Below are 22,096 nucleotides of genomic sequence, written 5' to 3'. Positions count from 1 at the left end.
GGAAGCGCGGCGGGTCCGCGGTGGGGCCGGGAAGGAGGCGCCGTCATGGAGGAGGCCGAGCCGAGCGAGCGCAGCCCCTTGCTGAGCAGCGGGGAGCGCGGGCGGGCAGCGAGCAGCGCTTTCCACGGGCGGCGGTTGGCCTGCGCCGCCGTGCTGCTGGCCGAGCTGCTGGAGCGAGTGGCCTTCTACGGCATCACCTCCAACCTGGTGCTGTTCCTCAACGGGCCTCCCTACGGCTGGGAGGGTGCCCAGGCCAGCCAGGCCCTGCTGCTCTTCATGGGCATCACCTACCTGGTGTCGCCTTTCGGCGGCTGGTTGGCTGACGCCCTCCTGGGCAAGTTTGGCACCATCCTGCTCAGCATGGCGCTCTACCTGCTGGGCATGCTGGCCTTCCCCGTCATCGCCGCACCGCACACCCGCCAGGGCCTCTGCGGGGACATCCCCTTGTTCCCGGTAGAGAACTGCTCCTCTCCGGTGGCCAACGCCACCATGGCGCCTTGCTCCCAGGTGGGAGCCACCCGCTACTGTGCCACCGCCACCTTCGTCGGACTGGTCCTCGTGGGGCTGGGCGTCGGGTCGGTCAAGGCCAACATCACCCCTTTTGGGGCGGACCAGGTCAAGTATTATTTGGCAGCTGCCGAATCGGTTGTGGGTGCTGATCTGGACCAGGGGATGGCTGTCAGTCATGCAGAGGGGCTTGCCTTGGTGGGGTGGACAGTGTGCCTGCTGATTCACGTCTCTGTAGGTGTTAAGTCTCAGAGGGAATCAGATCATCCAGCTTTGTTCCCTGTGTCATGCAAGCTGTTAAGTTGTACCCTGTTAGGTATAATTTTGGTGTCTGTGTGGTGTCTGATCTCTTACAACCCTTGGTTTCCTGGTAGCCCTGCCTTAGTTGTGGTACCTGGTTTGGCTAAGCCATCACCATCTTGAGGAGTTGGGTTGAATACTTAATGGCCACTAAATGGATTCTTAATTATCCTCCATTGTGGAGTTGTACCCCGTTAATTTGACCTCAGAGCTCATCGGGTGAAGTATCTGATACACATTTTAGCTTTGACAAAGATAGCACGGGCCTTCTAGGGCAGTGGTCAGAGGCCTTTATCATCCCGTGATAAATGAAGGATAGAAAACAAACAGTTTTTTATGCTTTGGGTATTCTCTGTGTACTGCACTGTGCCCTTGAGTGATATTTTTGTGCAGGCTAATGTTGCGCCAGATGACGGGTGGGAAGATGCTCTCAACGTGGTAAACATTACCTGGGCTGTTCTCATAAGGACGTGTCCTGTCGAACGACCTCACTCAGATCCACTTCAGTGGTACCATTCATTGGATCATCACTGCAGAACCAAGTGGCTTTACAGAAAATATCTGAGAGACAGCTCATAGTTCAGTATCAACTGGAATGCGCTGTTGCATGTATTTTTTTACAATGTTACGCTATGGTAGTATGCTGTCTGTGGATGTTGAATTGGGGTATGATTTCTGCTTTACAAATTGAGAATTTCAGATGCTTAGATACTGAGCAGCTTTTCTAACCAAACCGTTCTTGATGGCAAAGCAAGGAAAATACCTCCGATCCAGTTGCATGTCTGTTTACTGGCCCATTGAGTTCTGGTTAGTGCAGGTATCTGAAATGCGGTGAAATTCTTTGTGAGAGGTAGGATCTACCACAATATCTTTGCCAAACATACCTCTGTTCTCTGCTGTGCAGTTTACATTTGTCATTCTTTGGCGTTTCATATACCATAAATTCTGGAGTTCTAGGTGAAAGGCAGTATATAAATGTAAAACATTATTATAGCCTAGGATTGTGTGTCCCCAGTGTATTGGTTCTGTTTAAGCCAGCATAAGCCCATCAAGTGCAATAGCTTTCATATGACTTTATCTTGTAAGGTGTTTTTCAAAACTGACTGCTTATCCCCAGAACACTTTATGAACATTAAATATAAGAGATAAATAATGGCAGGAGCAGAGCAAAAGAACAACCATTGCCAATGGAAGTATAGCTGTTGTAGCTGGATTTTTTAAAGGCTTTCCCCCCAGGATTTCATGGAAAGCAGTTTTTGGCTAGGTTTGCAGATAATTCACAGTGATTTATGTAGGGTGAAGCAAAAGAAATACTCCTTTCTGGTTCATAATAATCAGGTTCATAATGCCGAGGACTGAATTTTTCCCCTTCTCTGTTTTTCTGGCTTATCAATTGTTAAATATATTACAGCATACCACTTACCTTGTTGTGCAGTTTTGGGCCCTCTTGGGTGCCTTCTCCCTGCATAGGAATGTAGCAAACTGCTGGGTAGATGGACATATATTGCTGAGAATAAAGTCTGTCTCCCAGAGTCACATTCTTGGGAGGCCAGAATACAATGCAAACATGTTTTGGCTGGACATGTGCTGATAAGATTTGTCCTCTTTCCCTTAAATACCAAACAAAGGAAAATATGAATTGTATATCGTGTACTTTAGCTGACAGGTATCACCTTGCAGGTATTGTTAATTACATTTCATTGCAGATCTCTTAAAAATTACCATGTAAATTTTCCAGTTTTAATGGATGATCTATAATTTGGGTGGAGAACCCAAATACGATAAGGATTTTTTTATTTAGAAGAAATCACTTTGTGGAAAATTGGGAGCTAAATTCCAATACTTATTTTCCTCTGAGGTTAAAAAGATGTAGTTTCTTAATTTCTGTTAAATGGATGCTTTTAGAAGTGCTGTTACAAGTGACTAAGTAGACTTAGTATAGAGTAACTTTTTTGCCAGTCAGCTTAGCAAAAAAACAGTCACTGCAAACTAGGTGTAGACCAGCTTTACTTAACTGTGTTTATACATAAAAGCCGTTTTTCTAGAAGTTGCGGACTGATCCATCGTACAGGTCTAAATCTGAACTGATGGTTCTGAGAATAGTGTTTGTAATCATGTGATATGTATAACCTGGCTCTTTCCAGTTCCCCTTTTAAGTGCGAGTGTTTTGCAGTCACTTCCTGTTCTATGTAGCAGTTTGTGACTTTCTGCAGTTAGGAAACAACGTGACTGTCCCTCTTGATTGTGAAAGCTGGGTTAGCTTCAACACTGAAGCCAACAGAGCCAACAGTAGTAGTAGATGACTGATCTTGTATCAGCTATAATCATTGTTCTAATTATAGATGAATCTGTTTTGGCGTTACGGTGATTGGAGATGCTAGTTTGAACCCACCGTATTATCCTCCTTCTGAATTGCCATCATAGTCATTAAATCTATTGGTCCATAACCTGCCAAAAATCTTCTAGCTTTGCTAAAACCATTGCTGTTACAGCAGCATCGTCAGAGGCAGGACGCTATTGGAAATTGCTGGTGTAAAGATGGCTTTAGAGTGATTTTCAGCCTTTATTTATTTATTTGTAGAGCTTAGATTTCCCAGCCTCTGGGGAAGGATGGGGGACCATGTATAAAGAACTGAAGGTCACTAACTGCAAGTTACTTTCTTGTTGTTGATGCTGAACTTCTTGGGAGACTGCGGACACCTAAGACCCTGCAGATAACAGTTTGAAAACCGAAGTTGTGGCATTCACGTGGGCAGCACTAATTTGTTTCTGTTTCCGACAGAAACATAATAGATATGACACTGGTGAGAGGAAGCAGACTTTAAATGTGGACTGGCCAAATTTTAGTGCAAAAATTTGAAATTATGTAGCAACTGAGTAGTACTGTATAGCTCTGTTATGGAGCTCTCTCCAGATGCTCTAAAAAGAATAACTGGTGTCTGTAGTGATGGATTAGAAGGTCAGAATTCTGTAAGAGCAAATTTGACTGCGGAAAACTGTTGTCATTGCTCTTTCTTTTGTAGGCTAAGGACAAGGGCAAGCTTCTACGTTTTCATCCTTGCTCTGTTGTGTGACTGCTCACATAGTTGGCTGGGATAAGTTTGGGGGGGTTTGTTACATTTGTCACTTGTGACTGTCAGTTGATTGCAGGAACAAATGAAAACTGCTAATGTGAGTAACTTTTAAATAATCTTCCTTTTCCTTTTATGTCAGTCAAATAGGAGGTCATAGCTTTGGATCTGTCATGATGTGAAGAGGGAGAGAGGGAAGGTTATGACATACTGGAACTCTGAAATGTCGGGGTTTAGGAAATACTTGAGATCATTAGCAGATGTTGTCAGAAATTGGATGTCACAGTGGAATGGTAGGCACTGGGGGCAGTGCTGGGGCAAAAATAAGAAATCCTGTGGATAACCATTTCTTTGAAACTGACCTAGCTGTAGAGAGCTAGGAAATTACTTTGCGACAAAGCAAAGCATCTAAACACAGGAACTATGGAGAAGCAATGATGCTTGTATAGATTCCTGGCTCTTTACGTAAAAATCAGGAGAATCTAATAGAATCTTAATATTTGAGCTGTGTAATATTTTTGGTTTCAAGCTGTACGAACTGCTTTGGTTAGTACTTGGATCATCTCCTAAGAAAGATGTTGGTGTTGAAAAATCCAGGGGAGGGATAATTCAGCAAGCGATCATCTTTCTTCTAAGTCAGAATGAGGTCTAAGTGTTAACTTCAGGGACAGCTGTGCTGTGGAAGTTGCTGTCGGTCAGATATTTGTAACGACTTTTCATCAGGTGGTGCAACTAAAGATCTAGTTACTCGTTCTCTCTTTCTTTCTTTTAGTTGCATTTAAAATTTTGTTCTGATTGTAAGATGTTAACCGTATATCCTAAATGAGTTTAGAGTATTGCAGTGCAGAGTTACACAGCTGATGTGTCCTCTGCTGAAAGTGGCTGTAAATAACCTAATGATTAGACAATTCCCTTAACATAGTGTTCCAGGCACTCAGGATTCTTTATCATGAAAACTGTGGTCGTAATTACATCTCATCTGACCGTAATCAGTCTGATGTAAGTGTTTTGTATTAGAAATTTTTATTTTGAGAACTATTCCTTTACTATTTTGAAATCCAGCGCTGTGTAGGTCCCAGTTACAAAACTCAGAATGTCACTGTGCTTTTCTTTCTGCATTTGGATTAACTATATGTAAAGGACAGTTATCAGATATATCAAGAAAAACACCTTTTGGACTGTAGAAAAATCAAGTGTTAGGTTAGATTTTCTTTTGCAAAAATTATGTTAGATGTCTTGAAAGTAGCAAGATTATTTTATTTCCTCTTTAGAGGCCCACCTGAATGCAGGCAGCATTGACATGTGGCCAATGACCGACAAAGCAGCTGTGGGCCAGAAAGCTTAGAGTTGCTCATTTCCTTCATTTCTTTGTTGGTGGGGTTTTTTGATGTGGGTTTTTTGTTTAGTTTGGGGGGGATGGGGGGATTTCGTTTGGCTTTTTGTGGGTTTTTTTTAATTAAAATTTGCCCTATAGTTTAAAAGAGGAAAATTTAGGGCAATTGGAATGCTTCTTGTACGGTACAGTAGGTCATTCTGTATTTTTACTGAAGTAGAAGCACTACTGGATTGTTCCTTAGTGTTATTGGAGAATGATGTGCTATCCCATTTAGTAGGGAAGAAAGGTGTGAAGCGTTTGAAGAATGCAGAACAGTGAAATGGAGACTCAGGACTGGATATTATGCAGTGGAAGTTGATCTAAATAAGTGACAGATGTCCAATACTGGTAAATTCTGTGGAAAATGTCTGAATCTGAGCTCATTTGCAAAACAATGTGCTACCTAGAGCGAATCGATTGTGTGTATTAGATGCTTGCTAATGTTCTTTTGAGTCAGGACACCTTTGAAACAGTTTTACTACGGTGTTTTTGTTCAGTGATAGGAAGTCTTGCACTCTAACTATGGCATTTTGCTGAAACTGTTTGCATTTTCCTGTTGTAAGGAGTTTGACTAAAACATGGTAAATCTAAGAAGGTGACCTTTTTCATACCTTTTAGGCACTACTATTGTTTTTAAGCTGTTTTGTTGTGATGGGGACAAAATCTTTTAAATATACCTATTTTGACTTTTAGTGCAGGGATGTGGAACCCTTAGCCCACAGGACAGATTCGATCCAGGACCCACACCATACTTGTGCCATTTACGTGCATCATTTTCCTGCTGCAGTTGCTGGTAGGATGTTAAGAATATAATGAAGCTGGTGATGCTGGTACCACAAGGAGAGTGCTGCTATGCTTGAGCACAGATGAAATTGAGCAGAGGGAGCGATAGATTTTTCTTTCTGCTTGGGTGATTGAAAATAATGCAAGCATAAGGGGGAAAAGGAGAATTCCTGCAGTTTTGTGAAAAATACTTGTCCTTGATAAAAATAAAATAATAAAATTCTAACATGGTTTTCTTCTTCTTAAAATCATTAAAATGTAGCATCTACTTCTGAAGAGAATAAACCAACCTATTTTGTGCTGTCACACAGCTCAAGTAATAGCCAGCAGGGGGAAACTTTGGGTAGTTCGCTGTAAATGTAATATAGCTAATATTTTGGGCAGCTGATGTGATGTTTGAAAGGAACTACAAGGATTGCCTTTTAACTCTACCATGTTTTCTGGTTTTGGTAAGACATCTTCATGGTTCTTCTATGTTGAAAAGATATTCCACCAGCTAGTTCAGTGTGATTTTTGTTAAGTTATTAATGTTTGTCAATAAAATGCCATAGTGGCATTTCAGACGTGGCTGTGATGTGATTTTTAGTGCCTATATGTACTTTGATAAGGAAGCAGAAGATGGATTCTTTTCATTGGAAGTCTGTGGTGTGTCTGTCCCTTGAGGATTGCATTCCTTTTTGGTCACTCTGTTTCAAAAAGGATACTGGAGATGGAGAAGGAAGTTTCAGGGAAGGGCCACAGACATGGTCAGTAGTTTCCATGCAAGGAATCATGAAACAGTCTACAACTTCCTATCTCTGAAAAGGCAGCTAGAAGGAAGATGTGACAGTGGTTTGTGGAAATAATGGTCAGGGGGAGAGAGACAGAAATGGACCAGGGATGGGATAAAGCTCAGCTGTCTTCTGTTGTTTCCTGGAACTAGGTAAAATGAGTGAGGCTAATACAGGGCAGGTTCAAAACAGACAAATGGAGGTGGTTCTTCCCACTATGTAATTAGCTGGGGAACTCTTTGCCACAGGATATTATGGATTCTAAAAGCTGACCTGGGTTCAGAGTCAGGCTGGACAAGTTCACAGAGAGGAGATCTGCGGTGTTTAGTAAGTAGATAGAAGCCGTCCTTGTTTCAGGAAGTTTCTCAGGAGCTAATGGTTGGAGGCTGGGATAATACCTGATAGAAGCATCATGCTGTGCTTTCCCTGTTCTTACCTGTATCAAAGCTCTTACCTCCCAGTTTTTCTTTGCATAGACGTGAGCAAGGTCATTTGTAAGAGGGAGGATGGGAAGTCATCTTCCTTGCAGAAATTGTAAGAGAACTGAGACTTTATGATGAAGAAATGGAAACTTCATAAAATAGATTGCTAACTCTTTTACATAAGTTGGAGTGCTGTGTTTACGATGTAATTGTTTGCTAATATCCTGCTGCCATTTGGGGTTTAGAAGGAGTTCCTAGCTTGATACACTATTGCAGGTGATGACTGTTAAAATTAGGAAATGAGTACCAAGTTGAAACTGGAAAGGGAGAATTTCTTGGGTTTAGGCTCCAAGATTGTATTTGACATGCTAACAGACCTAACTGAATGCCTAACAATGCTATTAACTATGCATAGGAATAGATGCCTTAATATTTCTTTTGTTAGGCTTGGTTAAATGATATAGACGGGTTTGTGCACCACTGAGAAACTTGAAGCTGTAAATCAGAACTGACAATGTTAAAAACTTATTTCAAGACATAGCTTGCTTTTTGTATTGCAAACTAAACACAGATCTTCTGAAGATCTGGCAAATGAGGAAGGGAAACCTGCAATTAGAAATCAAAACCAACTGACTCAGCAAGACTGGTGCATGGCACTGACTTGCTAGTCACTGTTAATGGCCTCTCAGTCATAAAACAGTGACAAATATGGTATTATGAATTCTTCTACAGACTAGTTGATCTTTTTAATGTATTTCAAATTTTCACTTGCATAATTTCTCTTTCATCACATCTTATGAGTGATGCTGGGTTCCTGTGACTTAATTACAAAACATGGGGTGACTTATGGTAGGCAATACAGAATAAAGAGTGATGGTGAAAACTGTACAGGATAATTCTATAAACCAGGGATGTCTTTACTTTCACTGGAGAGACACTGAGAGCTTCAAGCAGAAGAATAGCACTAAGAAGAACAGTGCTGACGTAATAGAGGGATAAATATTTACTGGGGCCTTGTGACACCTCAGGCAACCCAAATTTCTTTTTTTTCTTTTTTAAAGGTCAGAATGGCAAGTCTTCAATTTATGTTCTGATGAGAGGCATTAGGACTGTGTTAAAATTCAAATTTGTGCTTTAATTACCAAGGAGTCATTTGGGGCTTAGAAAATGGAATATGGTTAACTGTTACGTGTATACAGTTGGAAGGAACTATTGTTGCAATACTACTAATACATGAATTTTTAGGTAGCTTAACTTTTTTTTTACTGAAAAAAATAGTTATTTCAACTTCTGTGGACTATGGGACGTTAATCTGAGTGAGCTTTGTCTAGAGACATGACCAAATGAGAGATAGTGCAGTAGAAATAATAATGGCCTCTATGGGGAAGCTATGTAGTTCAGTATTGTACGGCTTTTTTATCCCTATGCTGAACTTCTAGAAGGTCACTAATATAATGGGGTAGCTCAGTAAGGTGTCATTTCATCAAATACCGTGCTAAGCCCAAAACACTTAAATCATTTGAGTATGACTCTAAATTAAACTTAAACTCTTCAGTGCATTGAATTTGATTGAATTCTAGTAAACAGGCTTCATTTTCTTCAGAAATTGAATGACTTGTTTTTAATCTTTTCCAGGTCAAAGATCGGGGTCCAGAAGCCACAAGAAGATTTTTTAATTGGTTTTATTGGAGCATTAATTTGGGAGCTATTCTCTCTCTGGGAGGCATTGCATACATTCAACAGAATGTGAGCTTTGTTATTGGATATAGTATCCCAACAGTTTGCATTGGGATTTCATTCATCGTTTTCTTATGTGGTCAGAGTTTCTTCATCACAAAACCGCCTGATGGTAGTGCCTTCACAGACATGTTTAAAATTCTTGCATATTCTTGTTGCTCAAGAAAGAGTCATGTGGAACATCCAACTAATAGGTTTGTAATGAGCTCTTTTGTATAGTCTGAAGTCAATGAATCAGCCTAAGAGTTGGAACTAGTTAGTTCAAACTAGGTGGCAGTAACTCACACTAGAGAATACACTAGAATATGCAGTTTTGCTTTGAGAACTGGTACTGGAAAATTGGAGTCCTGGAGATATTTTCTGGGAGTTCTGGGATGAAAGAGAGGCACATTTTGAGATCACTGGATCTCCACGCTGCAAGATCCAAGTCTGCTGTTTTCAATTGAATGCTATGTCTTGCCGGTTCAGAGTTTCTGGAAGTGTAACGTAAGCTAAGTATGCTGCTTTTAAGCATTAGTTAACTTTCTTCTCTGCTTAGATATGTTTATGGGACGCCTTCTGATTTGAAAAACACTATCATCTGCATTTAATGTTGTAAGTAAGTGGCTTGATGGGCAGCCAAAATGTACTGGCTTTTTGATTTCCAAATGGTTATTCCACTCTTAAGAGATGCCCATGGAATACTGGTTGCTGAATTTAGTCACTGATGATAAGAGATGTCAGGTGCCTCCCCTGCAATGGGCTTTCGTGTATCCAGATTGCAAAACAATTCCATGAATTAGAATAACCTGTATTTTGTGATACTGTTTCTTAAGTTCTGCATATTGCAGTGCCAGTTATTTATGCATGGTGGGGGGAGGATGGGAAATAAGGAAACCTTTATAATGGAAGTTTTCAGCTTGTGCTTTCACCTGCTGATGATCCATTCTGGCCTAGTTGTTTTGCTGTATCTTACAGGAGTAACTTATTTTGGAAATGCACGAGCTTTTTGTAATGAAGTGTCACAAGATTGCCAGTTATGTCAGTTTTTGTTGTTGTTTAACTAAACGTTTCAAATTCTTTTCAAAAGCGAAGGCCAGGGAGTACTTCAGCAACCTCGCAAGCAAAGCCTGTTTGAGATGGCCAAGCTGTCTCGTGGGGGCCCATTCAGAGAAGATAAAGTAGAAGATGTGAAAGCTCTCGTCAAGATTATCCCTGTCTATTTGGCTTTAATACCTTACTGGACAGTGTATTTTCAAGTGAGTAGTTCCAAATGGTTACATTTTTATTTTACATGTCTAAAAAACATAATTTCTAATTTAAGGGCCATAACTTCCTCTTCTTCCAGTTGCATTTGAAAGGTCTCAGGGCACTAGCATTAAGCTGCAGTTCTGATCCTGTGTTATAAATCTTAACGCCTGCCTGAAAATTACACCCCAGAGCAGTTACCTGGAGGAAACACACAAAAGCTTTTGGGGGGAAGCTGTTCTACAAGGTTACTTACAGTTAGCGTTCAGTAGCTGTGATTCTAAAGAAGATGAATATTGAAGAGGATTTTTCAGAACTCTGGTTTTGACGGTTTGACTTGTTTAATACCCATGTGTTCAATAATGTTAACTACTTGTCTTTCACACACCTGGGGTTGCATCTCAGGAATAATTTTAATAATATTATGTTAGCAAAAATAATACTGCACGATGGTAGCTTCTTCTGAATTTTTTTATTTGCTAGGTAAAATTGTTGTGGAAAGCTGTATTAGCTTACCAGTATGCCAAAGTATCTAATTTCACATTTTTCTGGGGGCTCTTTCGTAAATATGAAACTTACCCTGAAGCTGAGAGATGAAAAATGGCTACTAAGAATACTTTCAAATAATATTTTGACTTAATAATAAAAAAGAAAATAAAATCATTAAAATGATAATTAAAACTAACAGTTGTACAAATTCACATATCTTAAATATTGCGCTCTGTTTCATCTTGCAGTTGATTCAGATAGGTCAGGGTAAGTGGTCTAGATTTCATTTTAATTAATTCCTTTCTGGTTTTTTGGTTTGACTTGTTTAATACCCATGTGTTCAATAATGTTAACTACTTGTCTTTCACACACCTGGGGTTGCATCTCAGGAATAATTTTAATAATATTATGTTAGCAAAAATAATACTGCACGATGGTAGCTTCTTCTGAATTTTTTTATTTGCTAGTGTTGTGTGTTGTGGAAAGCTGTATTAGCTTACCAGTAGTATCTAATTTCACATTTTTCTGGGGGCTCTTTCGTAAATATGAAACTTACCCTGAAGCTAGATGAAAAAATAAAAAAGAAAATAAAATCATTAAAATGATAGTTAAAACTAACAGTTGTACAAATTCACATATCTTAAATATTGCGCTCTGTTTCATCTTGCAGTTGATTCAGATAGGTCAGGGTAAGTGGTCTAGATTTCATTTTAATTAATTCCTTTCTGGTTCTTCTGTCTTAGTGAGATGAATTAGGATAGCAAATATGTTTTGGGGGAAAAATATGCAGAAATTGTTTTTAAAGTCACGTGAATGATTCTTTGTGCTTTTAGTAAAAATAAATGTAAGGGTTAAAAAAATCTTGCAATGTTCTAACAGTAATTCTTTTTGTTTTGCTATATTGGCACTTTACCTCTGGTATAACCTTTGTTAATTATTAAAAATGTAAAAATATCTTGCTCTCAGTACTCCAAGTAATCTCAACTCATCTTTCCTAATGCTAGATGCAGACAACATATGTATTGCAAAGTCTCCATCTGAAAATTCCTGAAATATCAAATGACACCAACTCTATTCATACGGTAAGCAGGGCAAAACAAGTGAAAAGTATGTTTTCTTCAGTTGAAATGCAAAATAGGTAAGTATTGTACAAAAATTCCAGGAAGTTAAGGTAGTGACTAAGGGGAATCGGTGGCCACAGACATTGGGCATTTACATATAGCATGACACATAATACAGAGATTTTGGCATACCTACCGGTACATGGAGTTCACACCACCCTGTCTTGAATGTATTCAGATAACTTTCACTGCTTTAATTAAGAGTGTCTTTATCCTTCCGTGGACAAAGTATGATCTTTGAAGAAAGCTTATAAATCTATATGCCCTAAGTTTTCAAAGTTGTAAGTAGTACAGAAGCATTCTACAAACTCAGTAGGAATAACCATGCTTGACTGAAACATTAGTATTTGCAAATTTGGAATCTGAGATACATTTGTAACTTTATACTGCTGAATCAATATTCACTTTACCTTGAATCGGTTTAGCGTATTGAAGGAAGTTGTTCAATCAATATTTTTCAAGAAAGGCTGGCATCACGTAATTGCAGAAACGCTACCGAGAAGTAAAAACAAAAAGTAAAAATGTAAGTTATTAACAGGCTTACTAAATGTTCTTTTAAAATTAAGTTTCTTCTGTTTTATTTAATATCAATAAGACAGAATGGCTTCAGTCTTTTTTTTTACAGATCAAAAATAAAAAATGCTTGTACTTAATTTTTCTTTGAACTTGCTTGAAAACTGAGCTGCTTCTGAATCACAGCTGAAGGCTTACTGGAAGTTAGTGATACTGGCTAAGTAAGACTTCTAAACCAACCCAAATGCTAGTTACTTACTTTTACACAGTTAAAAAAACTAAAGAAAGAGTAGTCTGAGACTTCTGCAGTTAAATGCATGCCATCAACAAAAGGATCTAAAGCAAATTTCCTCAGTCGAGTTCTCAGTTTGTGTATTTCTTTTTGCATAGCTTTTGGGCACAGAATGCCACTGCCACTTTCACTTCAAGGTTCAGTTTTGTGGTGTTTGAGTTGCATGTTCATTTAAAAATAAGATATTTTCTTATTCAAAAATTCTAATTAGTCTGAGGCTTCTGTTTTAGTTGCATCAATTTTAATTGTGGACTACATTCAAGGTGGTTGGTTTTTTTTAGCATATACCTAATTCTACTTTAATACAGGTTAATACATTTAAATTTTGATATGTAACCTATTTTGCTCTTTTCATTGAGCTTTTCACATTTCTTTAGTGCTTGCATATGAGAAAAGACTCTTAGTTTTTTTCTGTTATTATGAACCACATGACTGTCTTGTTAGAACATTGTCATTGTTGGACTAGAGAAGTGAGTTTTCTTTCTTCTAACAAAGCACACACAGGACTTCAGAGTCCCATTGTCAGTCTGAATATTAAAAATATTGTCAGTCTGAATATTTATTGTGTAGAACTGAACATGGAGCTTTGGTTATCAAACTGAGCTTTCTTCACCGCCTTTTTGGACGTTAGAATTGTTTTCAAGTTGTAAGTAGAGTGTTATGTTTAATTAAATTAGTTCAAAAAAATAACGGCTTTCATTGTTTGTTTTTGCTGAAAAGACTTTAAAATACCACTCATGCCATTTAGCCACTTTTTCTAACTTAAAAGTGTGGCTTTAAAAGTTAGTTACCTGTTTTTAGTGTTTACTTAAAGTATGCAGAATTTGAGGCAAGGATAATGGAACAATGACCCTAGTCTGTCTTGATACTTCTAAATAATGATTTTCTATCTTGCGTAACAGTGACTGGCTCCTTTTTCTGCAGTCCATCAGTTGTGGTGGTGTTCTTGTTTTATTCTGAAATACTTTGCTGTGATCTAACAGCATACGTCAAATAAGTTAATTTGATTTTTTGCTGTCTTCCTTGGTATGCGGTCTACCTGAAGGATGCTGACCTGCAATCTACATTATGTAGGTAGTATCTTTGAAAGCAATTCTGACCACTTTCGTTTCTCAAAATTGAAATGATTTGAGGTAATTAAGAAAAGGGGCGGTAATACAACGTTTTACATGAGCAGCATTGTACCTCATCAGGTCTAGGTTTTTCTTAAGCTCTTCTAGGCACCTCTGCCCTAATAAAGACATATTTTCTCTTGATATGAAAAGAGTGAAATATGTGTATGCCCTTTTAATTTGCAGGCTCCTGATAGTAGAGTAGAAAATGGAAAAGCATACATTTTAAACAAAAAAAACCCCAAGTGATTGATTGTATGAAATACAGCAGTGCCAGAGGCATTTGGTATTTCTCTTCTTTCTTATCAAATTCAGCAATGACAAAAAATTCCCACATCCTTGACTCTAATTACACAGATCAGTCTTTGTACAAACTGTTACACAGGTTAATGCTGGTGTGATATTTGAAGCAAACGAAAAGGTGAATGGGAGAGGGAGGGAAATTGGCAGTTTTAAAGTTTTGCTAAATATTTCAAAATAAGCAAGAATTTGACTAGCTCAGCAGAATTCACTGTGCATTTTTCAAAGTATGTGAAGATTGGTAAGCAATGTATGTAAACTTATGTACCAAACTGCTGAATGTTTTCATACAGCCAAACCAGCTTATTATTCCATTTTCAAACCCACAATTTCGAAATGCCTGGGAAACGTTAAGGAGAGGTTACAATGAATTCAGTTTTGCCATCATCATCATAAGTTCGTGGGGTTGGCAAAGTATGAACCAGAAATTATATTCATCTATTCTAACCCTGAGTTTCCACACACAGAGAAACAGTTTAGTATCAAAAACTGAATCTGCATCTGAAACACACAGATCAAGCAGTACTTGTATTTTGGGTCAAAGAGTCAGTGCGATGCACAGTACAGTATCACACTGTTCTAAATGCAATTTTGAAAAACATCCCCAAACCAGAACATTTTTATAAATCTTCCTGTACTGTCTTGGTTTGTTAGCGCAGAACAGATGCTAAATATTATTAAGCTTGGTAGAAATTGTTTCATTCATACAGACAGGAATCTTATTGTCAATTACTGAATCTTGCAAATGAGAAAGGATGCATGTATTACACAATAATCTTTGTTCATTTGACAAGTGTAATTTAATTTTAATTGAATTTTGTATTACATTAGCAAAACTCTGTTTCTACTGTTCTGTGGCATGTTTCTGAAAGTTCTAAGCCTAATAATAGAAGATCTACACAACCTGGCTGTTAAATATTTTTCATGACTGAAGTAGGAAAAAAGTTTAATTCGGTCAGACTAGAGTATATCACTGGAAGCACAATAGTAGGGACTATTTAATTGCATTAAATCACTTCCTGGCCTGTGTGCCATTAATATTGACTTTGAATGCTTTTAAAAATGTATCTTGGGATGTATTCGTTTAAATTATATGCACAATTTTGTTTACTAGATTTGAATGGCACAATCAGTCATTCCTTAGACAAGTGTTCTATAACTAAAAAAATCCTAAAGGCAGAAAAGCTCCCATAGGACAGTGATTTTTTCCATTAAACATATTTCAGGATGTATGCAGAAAAACTCAGATGATGTGATAATGCTAATGGCCAATCTTTCAAAAGGAATTCATATAGTTTTAGTTAGGTAGTTAACTTCTGTTTTAACAAAAATTAATTCAGAGTAAGGACCTAAAATATGAACCCTCTGAAACTTAGAAATCTTTAAAAAAATCCTTTGCAAAACATCTTTGCTGAGTTCTACATTTTGTTTTCTCAGAGTACTCTCTTCATCTGCCCCGTAATTTCTTATTCCTCATTTTCCTTGGAACTATGTGCAGTATTATTTGCTTTTGCGTAAAGAAGCTTTTTGCTCTGAACACTTGACGTTCTTCAGTTCCAGTGGAAAGCTCCTACACCCCCACCCTCACCCCCACACCCCCCAAAAGGAACCCCGCAACACCCACCTCAGCACAGCTTGAGATGCATCTTGAAAATGAGAATATGCAATACTGTTGGAGTTACTATGGTGAGGAATCATTTGTGCTTCTGAGCTAACAGAATTATGAACTGCCAAATTAAATGAAAACCTGAATAGCTGAGTGTTTGTTTTCCTCAGCTTTTACACATTCGTATTTTTCTTTTCCCAGTGTCTATCAGTGCACTGTGGTTTGTTTTGGATCTCAGTGTTTCATGGAAAATATTTTTTCCTTTGTTAAATAATAGTAAAAATCAACCCTTAAGTATGAAATTGCTAACTTAAGTCATCTATCCTTTCAGTTTCCAGCAGCCTGGTTGACCATGTTTGATGCAGTGCTTATTCTGATCCTAATACCCTTAAAAGATAAATTGGTGGACCCCATTTTAAAGAGGAATGGCTTGCTCCCGTCCTCACTGAAGAGGATTGCAGTTGGAATGTTCTTTGTAATGTGTTCTGCATTTGCTGCAGGTAAGAAAACAACTTTGAGATCTACTCACATAGCTATTTATTCAGCTACTTGCAACAGCATTTTTAAAAAACCTTCGTGCATCTTTAATTCAAGATTATTCAGAAGTCTTTTTCATGGCATAGTTAGAACACAACTGCACGGATGCATTTCCCACAATGAAAGAGATTTTTTCCAAAAACTTACTAAACTGTTTTGAACATTTGTGATAAAATGGGACCATTTTTCCTGTCTGAAATAGACTTCAAGTATACCTTTTAAAACCAACTTGTTAGTTGAGGTTTTCACATACAGTGTTACTTTTCTAGTATGCTTGGTAGAGGAGAACTATTTGTTTTCTGACCATATTTTCTCAACAATGCCTTAGCTTCGTGATCAGGGTTTGGGTTGCCTGAAGAAAGTGTCCAGCATTTGGGTATAAGGCTGGTAGTCCTCCTAAAATAAACTTTATGGTACTGTGGAAGTCCATTTATTAACCATTTATCTTGAAGTTGAAAATTTATTTATCCTGAAAAACAAATGAGTTCAGGAATAAGTATGTTCCTTCATATAGTCTGACTTCCAAGTATTAAAAAAGTGAAATTTTACCTAAAATCCTTTCCCTTTATCTGAAATAATAAAGTTAGGTTATGGCTGAAAAAGAGTTTCCTCCCACTTTGGGTTTTTTCTCCCTGACCTCAATGTTCTCTAATGTTTGGGAATTACTGTAGTGTAAAATAGCTTAGCCATAGCATGAAAAGAAAAAGATGGCAACTCTGTTCGAACCATAAATCAGCTGCTTTTGAGATGATTTAAAGTTGTTAAGCACTGCTGATGTGGAACTGAACGTTTCTGAGCAATGCTTCATAGAACCTATAGCCTTCACCTAGTATCACTGTAATGAACATATTGATAAAGCATTATAGCATTAAATAAATTAATTTCAGCACTTGTAATATCCTACATTTTAGAGAGAGGGACACTTTATACAGCTATTAAGATGTCTCTCAATGAGAGAGGTAATTAACTTATTAGGCCAAGGTCACTTTGTATGTGGGCAAGTAAAGTTCTTAAAGCAAAGTCATTTAAACTTAAAATAGGAATGTTTCTCTTATTCCACGTTACTTAGGACACTGCTACCAGCAAAAGAAGATGATGTAAAACAGTTAAATGTCAGCTCTTTAAATAGAACCTGCTGGCTCACATATAAGTGAATTCAAAAACAGCAATATCTGTCTTTATTAGTACTGGGGGGAAAAAAGCATATCAAGCTATGATAGCTAAGTTGGGGAATGGTTTCATATAGCAGAATTCTTAAAAATTTCAAATACCTTCTTGTTTTCTATTCACCTACAAATGTAATGCATGCTTTTGTTGGTTTGATCCTCCTCTAACTCTTCCACAGTAGAAACTGAGAAGGTGAATTCTTTGGGTGGTTATCTGCAATCTGGTTGGAAAGTTTAACCTTTTGGAGTAACTTAACATCCCTTCATCATAACATGAATTTAAGAGCTTCAGTTGCGACAAATTTGGGGCATAGGAAACTCTGTTTATTTCTAGCAGGGGCAAAGCTGCTGTTGGTTTATGTGTTTCATAAAATTTTTATTTTCTCATTAAATGATATTTATAGAAGCCATATTTTAATATTCTTAAAATACAACATTACTTCCAACCATTTCTGCCTTAGAGAGAGATACTGATTAAAATCTTAAAGGTAGGAAGATGTTAATATCTTAACTTGCAGTCTTGGAAGTATCTTAATGATTTGTTTGTGCCATATGTCCATTTTAAGTTATTTATCTAACTGGCATTAGTTTTGGACACTACTTAGGCTGCCTGTTAGATTGTTTAGATTATTTTAAATATCTTATAAACTGTGTGGGAATACAACTGACTAGATATAGTGAACATCTGCTGTGCTTCATGCATTTTATTGTAAATTCTGAGCAGCAGTATTTTGGGTTATTCAGCTGGAAAATCTACTTCATTTATAGAGTTTAAACAATTATAGCAAGAACTTAAGATTCTTTTAACTACTAAAACTTTAAGATTAAACTTGACACTTGTCTATCAAAGTCTAAGAAAGAATCAGTAGATTCTAGCTTCTGAAGTACTTGGCTTTGAAGATAAATTTATGGCAAAATTTGGTATATGGTAGTTATGCTCCTATGTGGCTAAATGCCTCCTAAATCTTCTTATGTTGTGAAGAGTATCAGACGCATCAAGGATCACTAGATGTTTTGAGGTGCAATAATTTTGTGTTGAATGTATATGAATGAAATTATGTCTGAGTTCTTAGCTGACTGTACTGCTTCGTGTACATTTTAATTAAGTTCCACTCTAAAATGTTTGTCAGCTATATTAAAACCAAAACATCAAGAAGTCCAGCTTTATTTTAATTACATCAGCTCTTCATTGTTCAGAGGGCATTGAGGAGGCTGAAGAGCTGAAGAAAGATACTTAAAAATAGGATGGGTAAGTGGTCACCTAAAAAGAAGTGAGGAGATAGTACCAGGCCACCACATTTTCTCTAAGAGGTGCTAAGTTCGGAACAGTCTTTACCTCAAAAACAGATGTTATTAAGAAAAACACTCTTTAAGAAACATTTTGGGGTCTCAAGGTAGTATTTAAACAAACTTGAGTAATTCTAACCTGTTTTCCTGCTACAACTCTTGTGTCCCAGAAGATTAGACTGTAGAGCTGTTGCGAGATTTCATACTTGAATAGATTCTGAGCTGCTGTGAATGAATAAACATGGGTTATATAAATGCAGCTTTCCACCCTTTTCAAAGTACTTTGTAAGTCACTTGTTAACGTGTGTTCCCTCATTCTGGTTTTCAGAGCTCTGGCTCTAACTCCCTACAAGGATGAAATACAACGTTATTCTTAAGCATGTGATTTCTAGAACTTCTTGTTTAGTTATGGCCTCACCTACAGACTATATATAGGGACTACAGGGAGCTTTCCTCATGCTTTCTTCCCAGCTTGGGTCTCTTACCATGACCAGGACTAATAAGAAACTGCATGTCGTGGTATGAGGTGGTTTTGGCAAACGTCAGTCATTTCCTTTGGAACACTGTCACTTAGCAGAGAGATGGTGGTCTGGTTGGCCCCCTCGAGGTTTGTATGTCACGGATTTGGGAAGAAACAGGAGAACAGATATTATGTTGTGCATTAGAAATTGCTTGTGCTTGTTTATATGAAAAGTGCTGTCAGTAACTTCAGTCAACATCATATTAAATGTCCATGTCATCCTTTGGCTGCCTCTAGGAAAGAAAAACTAGAAGTGAGGAAAGCAGATGTAATCACTTGTACATGGTGTGATATCCATGAAACATCGCGTCTGTCATCTAAGCCTTGTACAATTTTTTTTGTAACAGGAGTGAGATTTTGTGGCCCAAGATTAGGTCAGATCTTGGCTCAATAAGTAGAAAGAGACCAAAACTAACAGGCACTAAACGGGAGGCCATGGGTATGCTACATGTATTATAGGAAGTAGCGTCATTGACTCAGCCTTGCTCCTCTGAATTGGCAATGAATAAATCCACCTTATTTCCAAGGATATTGAGAGTTCTTTTATAGAGGTCTGTTCTCGGTGAAGCAGGGAGTTTTATTAACTATGAGCTATTCTGTGCATTTTATGTAACAGTGAGGCAAATCCTTTAATCTGGGCAACTTCAACAAAAGCCCTACAGCCTTATTTGATATTCACTTTCTACTCTAAACTGTTGTGTTGAGCAAGCTAAAAATTGTTATATATTTTACACTATTACGTCTATTTTTCATTCTACACGAAGTGCTTTCTACGCAGTGTATTGCTTGTAAATCAAGCTGTAATGAGCTTTTGGATCTCTTGGGATGATAAGTGTCATATAAATGTCATGATCATATTCATAGAGGGTTTTCATAGTTCTACAGGCCTAGTGTAGCCATTTTGATAAGCAAAATGGTTTCTCATTTATTAATACTATGGTGGCAGATGCAATGGTTCAACACTGCAAAGTAGTAGTTTGTGAAAATGAGATTGTCTTTAAAAAAAACAACATAGTTTGTATGAGAAAGCTCTCAGCTAATCCATCTGGAAAAGGGTTAAGTATTTGTATAATTATTGCTACTGAATAAGAATATAATCACTAATTCTATGACAGAAGAACTGTATGTCTTGAAATAACAAAAGCAAATGTAGTTTTAAATGCTTTATGTTAGGAAATAAAGAAATACATATTCCTATTTTATAATTTGTAATTGCAATGCAGGACTGAATCCTAATTTAATTCTTAATATGAAGAAACAGTGTTTGCATCCTAGGTCAATCTTTTTTTTTTCCCCCCTCCATGTAGGAATTCTGGAAAGCAACAGACTGAAAATTGTAAAGGTTAAAACGATTAATCAGACAATTGGAAATGTTACATACCATGCCGCAGATTTGCCAATATGGTGGCAGATTCCTCAATATGTGCTGATTGGATTCAGTGAAATATTTGCAAGTATAGCAGGTAAGAGTCTGTGTGTGTTTTAGATGTGCTTTTGTAATTTTTTTGGCTTAAAAACTGAGCTCACAGTTTAGAAAGTCAATTAGTGAAAACACCTTTCTGAGGGAAAAAGGAAGAAATAAACCATCTTTAGAAAGATTTACCAGCAGTTTAAATTCATGTTACTTGAGTTTTTACATCTCTGAAATAAGAAAAGTTATGTGACACTCAATCTAAACTAGTTTTTTTGTGAATATTAATAATGAAGTAGCTATTTTTTATACAGTTTTATCTGCTTTATTTATAGATCAGTTTTTCTACAGTTGTTTTAGTACTTCAGTGTGAAACTAGGCAAACTGAAACACTGTTCAAATCTTGCCTTTCTTGAACAAATGCAAGACATCTTAAATTTCTTAATACTGTTCTGTGTGATGTAGTGGACAGCTGTGTGATCGTATTGATTTTTAAGCTGAAAGTGAAGTGGGAGGAGAGGGTGAATAGGACTATAAAATCTTATTTTCTGGTCTGTTTCATATACATGCAGGGCTCGTTAGCAGGAAGAAAGCACAGGCAATTTACCTGTTGTCACTGTGGTATGCCTAACACTGGTTTACTGTGAAATGCTATTGTGAATCTCTTAGCACGGTGTTTACATATCTAGTGCTTGGGAGCGATGTTTAGTTACCAGTAACAGAAACCTTTCATGATCGTAGAAGTAGCTATCCTGATACTACTTAAATAGAATTGCAGAGCTACCTGATGTAATAAATTGGAACTCTCCAGTGACCTGATTTAAAAATCATTTAGTATTTGCTTAACTATAGTTACTTATTAATGTGCTGAAATACTGTTTCAGAATATTGAACTTTGAAGGTCATCCATTCAAACTGGCATTACATATAGCTATTTTCTTCGATTCTTTACGACAGAATTTCCTGGTTTCTTTTCCCCTGTAGGAGGTTACTTTCATTCCTCACGCTGGGCAAGCACAGTGGGTTAAAATGAGATTCTCTAATTCTGTAAGATCTTGCTGGCGGTAGCCCCAGCTGTCACATGGCCCATTTGTTCCCCTCTCAGTGGAACAGAGAACTTCTACTCCATCGGGTTTCTGGTTACATGTGTTCTGCTGTCATCACAGTTGTTAGGAAATAAAACAAGGTGGTTGCATTGCTTGGCAAGTGGAAGAAAATGTGGGGTTTGGGGTTGGGTTTTTTTTTTCTATCTGCTCATTTGCTCTAAGCTTTTCTTCCAGCTGTCTGACCTGGGATTTCATGTGACTGGAAGAATTAGACATATCCATCATGTATTAAACTCCACCTTAGTTATTTAGTTTGTTGGAGGAATTCTTTTTAGATATGGCTTTGTCTCGTGGGTATTTGTAGTTTTGCGGTATGCATTCAAATGCACCACTAGTGTACTCTTTCCTTCCTGGTGGATGGTAGGTTGATGTCTCACACCAGGTGGTTGTTGGGAGAGTCCCATTTGCAACATGAATGCAGTTCAATCAATCCTCCAACAAACA

At 37.6% G+C, this 22,096-nt stretch overlaps 1 protein-coding gene across 1 annotated transcript in view; it reads left to right on the top strand.

Annotated features, from left to right (window-relative positions):
* Positions 1 to 45: 45 nt before the first annotated feature.
* The window catches only part of SLC15A4 (solute carrier family 15 member 4), a 30,663-nt gene continuing 8,612 nt past the window's right edge, over positions 46 to 22,096 (top strand). Inside the window, exons 1-6 of the mRNA XM_009274320.2 lie at positions 46 to 615; positions 8,864 to 9,159; positions 10,035 to 10,203; positions 11,686 to 11,763; positions 15,957 to 16,125; positions 20,443 to 20,598. Coding sequence (XP_009272595.1) covers positions 46 to 615; positions 8,864 to 9,159; positions 10,035 to 10,203; positions 11,686 to 11,763; positions 15,957 to 16,125; positions 20,443 to 20,598 — 1,438 coding nt within the window. The remainder of the gene's footprint in view (positions 616 to 8,863; positions 9,160 to 10,034; positions 10,204 to 11,685; positions 11,764 to 15,956; positions 16,126 to 20,442; positions 20,599 to 22,096) is intronic.

Source organism: Aptenodytes forsteri, unplaced genomic scaffold (assembly GCF_000699145.1).
Source record: "Aptenodytes forsteri isolate BGI_AS27 unplaced genomic scaffold, ASM69914v1 Scaffold79, whole genome shotgun sequence".
Taxonomy (NCBI): Eukaryota; Metazoa; Chordata; class Aves; order Sphenisciformes; family Spheniscidae; genus Aptenodytes; species Aptenodytes forsteri.
This window is presented reverse-complemented; position numbering and strand designations above follow the sequence as displayed.